Source organism: Pyrgilauda ruficollis, unplaced genomic scaffold, assembly GCF_017590135.1.
Source record: "Pyrgilauda ruficollis isolate IOZ18807 unplaced genomic scaffold, ASM1759013v1 scaffold26, whole genome shotgun sequence".
Lineage (NCBI taxonomy): Eukaryota > Metazoa > Chordata > Aves > Passeriformes > Passeridae > Pyrgilauda > Pyrgilauda ruficollis.
In genome coordinates, this window is record NW_024523933.1 from 514297 (window position 1) to 527184 (window position 12888).

At 36.9% G+C, this 12888-nt stretch overlaps 1 protein-coding gene across 4 annotated transcripts in view; it reads right to left on the minus strand.

Moving 5' to 3' along the window:
* Positions 1 to 5481: 5481 nt before the first annotated feature.
* The window catches only part of DACH1 (dachshund family transcription factor 1), a 353487-nt gene continuing 346080 nt past the window's right edge, over positions 5482 to 12888 (minus strand). For 2 of the 4 annotated variants that reach the window (XM_041471247.1, XM_041471246.1), the window contains exon 11: positions 5482 to 8253. In XM_041471247.1, the coding sequence (XP_041327181.1) occupies positions 8216 to 8253 (38 nt within the window). In that variant the 3' untranslated portion in view covers positions 5482 to 8215. The remainder of the gene's footprint in view (positions 8254 to 12888) is intronic. The other 2 variants (XM_041471249.1, XM_041471248.1) reach the window with 1 other exon arrangement.

Consider the following 12888-nt stretch of genomic DNA (forward strand, 5'->3'; position numbering starts at 1 on the left):
ATGGCTAATTGATTCAAGCATAATTTATCTGTAAAAAGAAGATTTAGTATAGCAAGGCAGAATATCCCTGATGCCATTAATTTGCAACTTCATAAGATGGTTCCTCAGTACCCACACGCTCAATTCAAAAACCTCACTCAAGCCAAAACCCCACCTACCAGCTCCGATTTATCAGCTCCTCTTCAAACCCAAACCTCAGCAGGGTTTCTGGGACCTTTTGGAGATGGTGCATTGCAGAGGACAGCAGTTCCAATCACGGAGCGTGTTTCCATTGCTGACTGCTGTGATGCAAGGAGGGAAGGACCACACTATGACATGATGCAATCTGCTGCACTTCCAGCAGTGCATGACCTCACCACGGCATTACCAGCAATGAAGTTTCTACTGGTTTCCAGTCCGAGGCTTGTACAGAGCACCAGCTGCTGAGGCCACAGTGCAAGTGACAAAATCCAGATGATATTCCTTCACATGACTAAGTTCCACCAGCAAAAGAAACTGCTTTAGGAGGGCGTACACACATCAGAAGCTCAAATGCAGGACAAATTAATCAGAGGCCCATCTTTGCATACAAAACTACTCATGTAGATGCACTTTTAATATACCTTTAAAAGGCAGGAGCTACAGGACACCAGGCCTGTCCACTTCTCAGGGCAAGTGGTAGAAACACTTGCCCAAGAAAGCATGTGGGGTGCTATGCCGGTTGCTCCTTATTCTCAGTGGTTTTACACTCTCCCTCCTCTCCATCAGCAGAGGGCTAATACTAAATAGTTACAGCTTCATGTGTGTGGGGGAGAAGTAACATGAACAAAAATACCGCGTGTGTTGTTCAACCTAGCAGTAGGGCACAAGGGTGGCTGGACTCTTTAGCTATGGAAATGTAGAAATAGTTGGGATTAGCAACTGTGCATTTTATTATTTCCAATTATTCTTCTAGGTTATGTAATGAGATTCCTGGTGCAGTGAAATGCCCAATGCATAACTTTGTTGAACTAAGATTTTGGCTCCAAGAGGAGGTTATGCCCATGCTAGGCATCTAGGTGCTCCAAAAGGGGACTGATACATCATCATCAATGCCCAAGGTATGTTCAGAAGAATCATGGAAACATTTAGTAAGCATTGCATACTTCAAAAATGCATTTTATTATGATTTCGAATTAGGCACATGGATGCTGTTAGAATTTATTTTTTCACATTTTGAATCCTGAAATCATTGAGCTAATTTTGTACTTTAATTGCTACCCTTTTTTCTCCAAGTTTGTCAATAGCTTAGTTTAACCTTTTGCTGTGATTTTGTTTTAAATTCATAATTCATCACTTGAGTCTTATCTTCTATAAGATACATGTATGCCATATATACACTTGCAATGTTATTGAAGGCAAATTGGATAAGATTTTACCTGTAAAACCTGAGAATCAGAGCTTATTATTAATAATTATTATTATTATAATGATTTACTGCTTCTGTAAGTTCTGTGTAAAGTGTCCTGTGAACCTGTTCAACTTCCAGCATTGAAATGCTTTGTTGAAGCATCTGTTTCCCAGAGGTGTGCTTGTTATTGATCAGCTCACAAAGAAGGTAATACTTTATCTCTGTCCTCTTCAATTGTTAAATTGAGTTCAGATTGTTCAAGAGATCCATGTAGAAACTTATTTCTGGCTTCCAATATATCATCCCATCACTGAACAGCCAGATTCTGCAGCATCAGTTTGGTCACAGTGAACAGAAGCCAAATGGTTATTAGTTGCTTCTGAATTGAATTGAGAACAATGTCTGCTTGCCCAGGACGCTGCCAAATGAGTTTGTTTGCTGCAGCTGTATCTTACCACATCTTTCTAAAGAGTATCTTTAGAATCCTGTTTCTCCCTATTGCATCACTATTAACTTCCATCTTGATGGCTGAAATCTCCTATTTTCTGCCATCCCTATGTTCTGTTCAAAATTCAGTGGCAGCCTCATTCCTTTACCCTGCTTTCCTCACCAAGACCTTCGTTTTCATCTCTCTGCTTTGCAATTTGCCCCATAATTAGCACCTCCAAACCAAAAACACTACAAAATTGGTTCTGAAGGCAGAACTAGTTAAATATGCTTGTACCATAATACAACTTCACAGACACTGAAGCCCAAAGTCACTCCTTTAGTCTCTTCAGTTTTAAAATGCCAAATTTAACCTTGCCATACCTCAGGCTCCCAATCTGCTTGACAATACTTACTTGACAGAGAAGCCAACAATCCAAATTGACTGCTTCAAAGTCCTCTGTATCTCAGAATGGTAAAAATCTATACAGTTCCAAAATAGTTGGTTGCCTTGCAGAAACCGTTTCAAGAAAGCCATTTTAAAAAAATACAGGAAGGATATTTTAAAAGGGAGAGCTATCAGTTACAGCTTATCATTTCCAATTTCCTCAAAGACTGGCCAGTATATCCAAGAAAACTGCACCAACTTACATTCTTTAGCCCCAACAGCTGTTCTTTATATTATTAGACATATTATTTATTCACTTTGCCTTATATTTATTTGCCTTATATTTATTGCTAGAAAATTTTTATGAGAACTGAATGACAAAGCTGCTACAGCTTCCATTCTTATTATTTAAATTAATTATATCTGTATTAAAATAGGGGCCATTTCAATCCTCTTTGTATTCACTTCCTGTATCTTCTTTCACATCTTGCTGTTAGTACAGCTCATTCTTCTGGCCTCCTGATATGGAAGATCAAAAAGCTGTGAATGCTTAAATATATCACAGCAATTTCTATTCTAGATCTGACAAATGCTATTTATAGGACAAAATTTTGCTCCTTGTTAAGCTGGATGCAGAAAGTGTTATGCCTAGAAGGGCATCATGCAAATAAGCCTCGTGGTTCTAGAAACACAAAGAAACTGAGTTTGGAATGGACCTCTGAAGGTCAAGTAGTCTAATATTTTTTAACTGCAGACCGTTAGATCAGGTTTCTCAGGGCCATGCTCACCTAGGGTTTGAAAATCTCTGAAGATGGAGATCCTGAAACCTTTCTGTGGAAACTGTTCTAGCAGTTCATCCCTCTTATTTTGACTTCACCTGTATATCCAGCTGGAAGTTTTGGTTTGGGGATTTTTTTGGTGGTTTTGTTTTGGTTTTTTTGTTTGTTTTTGTTTTGTTTTGAAATTTGGGGGGGGGGTATTTTTTGGTTTTGTTTTGGTAGTAGGGATCTGTTTTCTTGTCCTTCTGTAATGCAGCAAAATGAACCTAGCTGTGTTTTTATGAATCAAATTTAGAGCATCTATTAACCAATTCACTGGACTATGCCAACCATTATTACTCTAATCTGGATGACAAAATCATGTTTCTCCATAGATCATGTGCAAATTCTCCCAAATTGCTTAGTAGTTCATATTACTTGACTTTTAGGTGAACTTTTACAAAGTTTCCAAGTACTCTGGATGTCAAGATTTTATTTCTAACTTGATTCCTTTTAAGAGCTTGAATTCCAGGAAGTCCTTGTTTCCTCTCTCTTTGAAAATGAAGCTTTTTAAGCAGGAGGCTGTAGATTAAAATAGTGTGATACTGCTGATGGTGGAACCATCATCATAGATCAGGGCGAGCCACTGCTCAGCAAAGGCACACTAATACATTTCTCAGTATCCTATGGATGAGTTAGCAGCTACTGAAGAAATAAGTTTCACAGAACTCTTGAGCTAGGATATTTAACAAAGGCATTGAACACGTCTCAAGTTTGGCCAGCAAAACTGGAAGTATCTGTAATCAGCAGTCACACTTGAAAATCTTGGCCTCAGTCTTTTTTTATTGCAGTCTTGTGTCAAATAACATGTAAGCACATAACAAATGAAGCAATGTTCACGAATTTATAGAAGCTTCAACAAATAAGAGGTTTACTTTTCAGATGAAAACCCAACCTTGTATCTCTTTCCACTGCAAAAATTAAAAAAAAAAAAATTAAAAAAAATTTAAAAGTAATTCCCATTTGAGTCTGTCAGTTCTTAAAGGATTTTCCTAAAACTTTAGATGTTCAGCTGCTGAGTCCTAAATTCTTCAGGATCTGACCATAACCCACTACTAAGTTTAGGGCAAGATATGTTTAGGGAAAACTTTCTTGGTTTTGATCTGAGCTTTGAGATATTTTTATTTTATCTGTCACAGCGAGTATCAACATCTGACTATCTCTCAGCCTATCCAACCTCAGACCTGTTAAATGCCAGGTACCTTGCACAGATGAAGCAGCTGTTTATTAATGGAGGTAGGGTAGAACTTCTGAGAGTACAGTTCCTTTCTGCTGAAAGAAACGATTTCCTGGGATGCTTAAAAACACAGAGGTAGGTTGCTAGTCTGTTACTGTAGAGATAATTTGGGTTTCAGCATGAGCCGGACTGAGATTAATGAGTTTGCCTTTTACCCTGCTTTAGCTGTGCCAGAGTTTATAGCAGGGGAGCTGGCTACAGCGTAGCTGGGATCCTTACTAATTCAGACATGCAGGATATTTTAATGCAGGCAAAAGGAGACTGTGATTGCCCTACACACAGATAACCAAACTCCCAATCAGCCAGCCAGGAAACAGCAAGCTGCTGGAAACCAGGAAGCCTGTCAGTCCCCAGGCCACTGAGGAATAGTGGAGTGGGCTTATCCAAGAAAGCTAATCTCTTCTGCTGTCCCAACCAGGTCTGCCCCTAATGAAAGCAGAAGGGTTCATGTAGGTATGGTTCAGAAAGGAAGGGAGGAGAAAGGATGGGAAAAGAAGGCAGGCCAAGGCCAGGCAAGGCAGGATAGTTAAGTACAAAAATCAGTCATACCTCTCCAACTTCGGAATTTTCTGTAAGCAAAACCAATGTAGTTCCAAATTTGTTCTTAATTAACAACCTTGACCTTGGAATAAAACACCTTTTTTTTCCTCCTCACAATCCCACCTAAAGATATGCTATGCCAATGTCTGTTTAAATGTTTAAATACTTGAGGTTTGTTAAAAAAATGTGTTTCTAAACATATTTTATCAAGTGAAGGAGATTTGAGACAAAACCAACAGGATTACCCCTGCATTTTTGTAGTTAGAGAAATAATATTGTTTTGTTCCATCAATGTGTCCACTTTACACTGTTCAGCACAAAGGTTTGTGGAATAAGAATCATGGGAATATCACAATATAAAGGAAAAAGGTACAAATAACAGCTTCATAAACTGAGAAATGTACATAAATAAATCATGTAGATGGGGGCAGTTTGCTTAGCTGGCAAGAAAAAAAAAAAGGAAAATATGCTTGTTAAACAATAACCACAGAGTGTGCTTTTATGATGTTTTTCACCACAGTAATTCATATTAGAGATAGAAGCAGTTGCATGTTAAATAAAATCATTCAGCATTGTTCGCCTCACATTACAAAGAGCTGACTTATGTTGTTTTTAGATGCCTCCCATTAGAAAGTAAATATTCCTCTGATGTTATACATTTCAGAAAAATTTAATAAAGATGAACTGTAAATAAAGTCACAGGGAGATTTCAGACAGTTTTATTAGCAGATTGTTGAAAAGAAAAGAAAATTAAATACAATAACAGTAAACGTGGTTCTCACATTGAAACCAGGCTCAAATAACTAGGCTACCATAGAAAAATTTCCAATTCTTGCATTATGATGTAAAAACAGATTTTTGTACAGATTTTGTACAACAAAATTCGTAATAACCTTTTTTCATTTTTAGAAAACTTTAAATATATAGATAAAAATAGACAATTTTCATAGGTCCTACATGAAGATGAGTATGTTCTGTTCCAAGGGCTTGCATAGAGCGCAAATATGGTTATAATATAGAACAACTAGACATTAATATCTTTAAGATTACAAAAGCATATAAACAATAACATGGGGACAACTTTTCTTCATAATCTATGCAAAAAAAAAAAAAAATCCAAATCAAAACCCAAAACCAAAACACCAACCCAAAACCTGTAAAACTAAAGAGGGGCAAAAAACTTCAACTTACGGTAACGTCTCATGGTCTGTAATATTTACACTGTTTTTAGCAAGATTCTTTCTAAACATCCAGCTCATAAATTGGTTCCCCTTTAATCCTTAACACTTCTGTTTATGTACCAAGCCAAACACTGAGGCATTCCCAAAGGTCTTGAAAGAATATACTGTAAAACTACTAAACCTACTTACAGGTGACTCTATGCAAGGAGCAGAGCAATGGTAAATGCTAGTACATATTTCAGTTGTAGGCTTTTAATTCTCTTTCAGATATGAATGATTCAAAAGCTTGCCACAAGTCCATCTAACTTTACAGCTGTTAACCCTTTAAAGACTGCATATGAAAAAACTGGAGTACAGAATCCCATGTGTGTTTAAGCAACTATGACAATCATGAAGGAATCATGGTTAGAAAACAACATCACTACAAAGTATTAGACAACAATACTTAATGAAAAATATTGCTCAATATTTCTTTAAAAAAATTACTGTGATGTGAACTTGTATATACATCTTTCTATTGATAAAAAAGGATTGTGGTGGAGTAAATATGAACTGCACAAAATAAATGTGTACCAGTATTGCGAGGAAGACCTACAAACTATAGAAGCTCAGTGCTAGAGTTTACAAAACATTAGATTTTTTTTTGGACAAAATAATATTAATATCCAATCAGAGCTACTTTTAAAGAAATATTTGCTTTAAGTTAGACATTTAAGGTTTTGATATGTTTCCGTGTAATAAATAATATTTTATATGCATAAAACATTAGATGAAGAAAGCATAATCACAAAACTTACAGTAATAGCACTGATTCACAAAATCAGTCTTTAAAGGGGTAACCCAAAAGTATGCAAAGCAAAGAACATAATTTTTAGTAATGTAATAAGCAGTGTTTTGCAGCTTACTTCCAGTTATCAGCACAAAGGTGAAAACACATATTGTAGCTTTCATAAAGACAGTGAAAGTAACACATAACCATCCATCCCTAAGACAAGGTGGGAGGGACAATAGACTTCAACTGTATCACTCAGTTCTACGTGGAATTGGACTGATACATCAAGTGTTTGTTAGGTTTTCTTTTTTTTAGCAACATTGACGTAATATGACATTAACATATAAAAATATTTCTGGCATTTTGACTTGCTGCTCAGCCACAGTCCATTCTTAAAAGTGCACTAGTCAGGGCACTAACCAGGGCTCAATATACAAATAAAAGTGGCTGATACAGAATTCTGACTTGTTACCAGATGCTTAAGATCTCATTCAGTAATACTGTGACTCCAGGACAAATATTTACATGCCTGCATGCGTTAAAACTAGAAAGGTGTCTTTCTGACCAACAGGGTGACAAAACAATATTATCTAAAAGTTTCATTTCCTAAACTCTAGATTTCTACTGCATACATAATACCTTCCTTGTGTGATTTGTGTTATATACTGTACATGTGACCAACATTTTGATAAGAAGCAAAGTCTTTTATTTCATAAACCCCTGCCAGTTTACAATGAGAAATTATTATTCTTTTTATTTTTTTTAATTTTATTTTAGGAAAAGAGACTTTGTGAATGGTAAAACAGTTTGTTTACATTCAGCATTTCTTTTCACTTACACAAAATTCCATTTCACTTAATGTAGTCTTACATATATGTGTTGGTCTCTTGGAAAGCATGTGGAAAAATGTCTTTAGAAGAAAAACCCATGATCATTGTCTGAAAACTGAATGTATCAATTTTTTCTTCTTTTACCTTTTTTTTTTCCTTTTTTTTTTTTTTTTTTTTTTAAATAAGAATCCTCTTATGCCCTCTACAAGTTAATTTCTGAGCTGTCTTGCTGGTTTCGGTATGGTGTAACAGTCTGTAAGTGTACTTGGACACCGCTGGAAGGATCATTGGATGTGCTCAAATATAGAATCATCAGAGGAGGATAAAGTCTGCATTCCTTGAAAAGGGGAATACTCAGCCTTGTTCTGACCGCCTGTAATTTTGGATACAATAGTCCGGTGCAGAGATGCAGATTTTCGCTGTGAGAACAGTGCTACTGTGCATTTACAAACATTCTCTAGATCTCCAGGTTGAGCCACAGGAGATAACCAAAGGAGGACACTCTTGTAGAATTCTTTACATTTTTGAAGAACATTGATAAATGAAGTTGAGGAAGTTGGTTTGAAAATGTTTTGTTTCCACAGAACTCCTTATGAGCCAATGTCTTACTGCAACGTTCTTTACCGTAGCACACGTATTTTCAGCAGGAAAAATTCAATACATGACAGTAGTTTTCAAATAAAGTCTTCCATCTAAAATATGAAAGAGAAACATTTGCTTTATACATTTATATCTTCAAAGAATCAAAAAGAAGAAAAACCCCACAAGATTTAAAACCTCAGCGGAAGTAGTCATGCAACAATCTGTAAAATGCCCCCTATGATACTTTTTGTCCAAAAAAAGAGAAAATCATAAAACCCAAATGTCACCTTGTCATTTTCATCTGTCAGTGGTCAAATAAACTCTGTTGAAAACTACATGCACTTTGCAAGTTGTGAAAAATGTAACAACTTCTGAAGCTTTAATGTATGCTGGCCTCCTATCAGCGCTAGGGCACTAGGAATGTAGGTGGAGCCTCTGTGCATGTGTTTTTACTGATATGCAAACGTAACTGAATAGTGCTGAACAGCAATTATTTCCTTCATGGTTGCAGAGCAAAAAAATCTTCTTGCATGCAATCGTTAGTACTCCCATCACTAAAGGCATAGCTCACACTTCCTGATTTAGCTGTGTTGTTAAATATACCATGTAATGTAACCATTGTGCACATTTGTAGCTATTTATATGGAACCCAGTATAGGATATTTAAACGGTATCAGTGAAGTATAGCCTCCTTCCCCCCATAAACGAGATTAACTGAACAATTACTATGTTAAAGATGTAAGCACGTTTCTCACAACATTTTTTCCACCCAAGTGAGGAGCATATATTTAAGTGAGATATGTGAGGGAACATGAGAAACACTGAGCTAACCTACCCAGAAACTGTTATCTAGAAAAATTTGAAGAGAACATACAGACGCAACATATTTTCACCTAATTTTTAAGTACAAAGCAATTTTTTCTTCACTTGGGACATGAATACCTTATATACACTTATTTTGATAACAGCATAATGATTATTTTTTAAAAAACAGAAAGACAGAAAAGTTTCTTAGCTTTTTTTTCTACCTGTAGGATAGAAAGTGTTGTTCCCATGTGAATAAAGCACATTATGAATTAATTAATCCTCCCCAGTGCATAATTACTAAACATGACTTATATTTCAGAATATCAGCATTTGCAACTACAAGCTGTATCTCAGCTGTTAAAGTTTACATGAACTTCTTATTTAAATCTAAGTAAATTCAGAAAATATTTCTAAGATTTGAGAAGGTTTTGTTTCTGTTTTGATTTTCTTAGCCTAACATTTTTATTCCAAATCAGTCTATAGAATTTTTATTAGATATAGAGTAAAAATTAGATATAAGTAAAGCATTTGCATGAGATAAACATGTACAAACGAATGCTGAAATTTTTTAAATGTTTGGTTATCTTTGAAAGATGTGGCATCACCTCCATGAACTTACTCTTAATTGTTGAGAGAAAGAAAAGTAAACAAAAGTACACACCACATAGCTGTAAAAGCTTCTGCACACCCCTTTCCAGTTCTATCAGAACTGCTGGGGAAAGTGGGAAGCTGTAGAATCACTCTGCTGCAGTGTTTCTTATCTAATGTCCCTTTGTTTTTCCTTTTCCACTCAACCACAGTTTTCTTTTGCAAGCTTCTGGGCAGATGCCCTTTTGCTACTTTCTCCTCATCTTTACATTTTTCTACCCCCTTTCTCTAGTTTTTTATGTTCATAGTTCTTTCTTTTTTTTTTTTTTTTTTTTTTTCTTTTTTTTTTTTTTTCCCAGGGTACATGATAACTTTCCCACTACATAAAAGTGATTCCTCTCAGAACCATTTCCATTCTCTTTGCTCTTTATGGTCTTTTTTTCTTTTTTTTTTTTTTTTTCACTGAAGAGAAATAAAAAGGAATTGAGTAAGGCCTTAACTTAAAGACTTTTATATTATTATTTGATGCATGAAAACCAACCAAAATGTTTATGGGAATTCAGGAAAGAAAGAAGGAGCCTCTGAAATTGAGCTCAGTAAAACTGAAGGTCTGGAAAACCATCTCCAAAGAAAACCTGCATTAAGTACAGGTTAGCTAGTGCTACTACTGGCTACATTTCCATATAGTTCTCCCAAACATACTGAATAAAGACAATAAACATTTACAGCACTAAAGCTGTCTAGATACCTCAGCAGGAGTATTACTCTGCATATATACCAGCACTTTGGCTATCCTGAATGTACACTTGCTAATGAGTGCTATGTATAATTCCCACACCTTAACATTCTGATAACCTGCAGTCGGTAACTTATTTTATTTTATTATACTAGGTCTCCATTTACCTTTTAAAATAAAATATGTACTAAAATGAATTCTCAACTAAAAATACAGCTGCAGGAAGCAGAATCCTTGTAGCAGCCAACAAAAGATGAACAGCAATACAGTTTCAAGAGTCAGCTCTATTTTACACTGCTTAAGGATCCAACCTGGCAGTGAAATCAATAGGAGGTTTTTCACTTTTAAAAGATGACACTATCAGATCCTGTATTCTGTATCCACAGAAAATGAATAAGAATAAAAAAAGGCAGCTCTACAAAGCACCTTCCTTACAAAGTAAGAGGATACTTGTTTATATATATAGGTTCTTCATTAACAGCTTGGCCACAGAACTTGAGGGAATACTAAGTTTGCCAATGACACTAAACTGGGAGGAGTCATTGACTCCCTGGAGGGGAGAGAAGCCCCGCAGAAAGACCTTAACAACTAAGAGAGGTGAGCAATCAAGCCATATGAAGTTTAACAAGGGCAAGTGCTGGATTCAGCACCTGGGATGGAGAAATCCTGGTGGTATGCATAGGCTAGAGAACAATAGGCCAGAGAGCAGTGCCATGGAAAAGGACCTGGGGGTCCTGGTCAATGGCAAGTTGAACACGAGTCAGCAGTGCCCTGGCAGCCAGGAGGGCCAACCCTGGGGTGCATTGGGCACAGCATCACAGCCGGGCAAGAGAGGGGATTGTCCTGCTCTGCCCTGCACTGGGGCGGCCTCACCTCGAGTGCTGGGGGCAGTTTGGGGTGCCCCAATGTAAAAAGACATTAAACTACTAGAGAGCATCCAAAGGAGGGCAACGGAGATGGTGAAGGGTCTCGAGGGGAAGCTGTATGAGGAGCAGCTGAGGTCATTTGGTCTGTTCAGCCTGGAGGAGAGTGAGGGGAGACCTCATTGCAGTCCTCAACTTCCTCACATGGGAAAGTGGAGGGAGGGGTAGAAGCTGATCTCGTCACTCACATGACCAGTGACAGGACTTGAGTAAACAGCATAAAGCCAAGTCAGGGGAGGCTGAGGCTGGATATCAGAGAAAGGTTCTTCACCCAGAGGGTGGTTGGGAACTATAACAAGCTCCCCAGGGAAGTGGCCATAGCACTGTGTCTGAGAAGTACATGCAGCCATGAAGAACGAGCCACGAACTCATGAAGAACGAGCAACAGGTGAATAGCAGTGCACTTCAGAAATTCAAAGACCTCAAACTGTGTTATGAAAAACTCAGAGATCTGCAGAGAAACAATGACCTTGCATCACAAAGTGGTGACCAAATACAACCCCTATATTTGTCTGCCACCTCTTTCCATTAGTGACCCCTACTACCTTGCTCCTATCCATTTCTCTCCCTATTTTTAATGTTCTGAGGTTCTTTCCAAATGATAGGAACTTCTTAGTGCTGTTGTCAAAGCCACCAGAATCACTTTGCCTCTAGGTGTAGCCAGAGCTCCTATCTGAATACAAGTGGAGTATTACCACTGATAGGCCTTGAATGATTTCAAGGTTAAAATCATAGACAAAACCTACAAATCATGAAAGTGATCAGCAAATCGAGCCAACTCATCCTTTGTAAGCCAATGTGAAAATGCCACTACTTCTAAATCCTAAATCCTGAGCATGCCTGTGCCTTCTGCCACCCAATCAGTGTTAATTTATCAGCTACGCAGGCCTGTTGCATTACTTTCTTGTGTTAACAAACGCAGAATTTTTCTATCAGCATAAAAGCAATTTTATGTAAAATATGGAATATTTTAGCCACACAAACAAATGCATACAAACATATACTACACAAACACATACACAGGCACAACACACTAAGGATGTTTACAACACTGGGGTATTTTTTTAGCCTACTGAAAATTACTGATCTGTGGTGAAGTTTCCCAAATTTACATACTGTTATATACAATATAAGTACATAAAACTTACTTTTACTCTTAGGAAGTCAAAGCAAAAACACGAACTGGGAAAATACTGCTAAATTTCTAAATAGAAATGTGTGTGATTAGCAGATTGTCATCTGTTTTAATTGCTCTTTTGCAAATGGCAGTGTTCAGCAAGATCACACAAGCTCATGCTAGTAACTCAAACTGAAAATGCCACTACTCCTAAACATCATTTGTTTTTGTCTGTGGATTGATATGACAGAAATTCTATCCAGAGTGAGGGAGTATTTTTTTAGATCAACTCTTTTTAATTAAGATTCATTTTGAGGCTTTTGAATGAACATGCCCAAATAGTTAAAAGGTCACAAATGTTACAAAAAACAAACAAATGGAACTGACATAAAAGTTTGCAATGCTGAAACAAATCATATGTCTCGAAATGCATTCCCACAGAGATGTCATCTGGGTAATGATTCACTTTAGTGTTCTGTGGGCAGCTTGCAGTAAGTATCTCTAACGGCCCAGTATTTTCAGAGGTAAGAACACAAACCCACTCACATATTATTACTATTAATATGCAACCTCG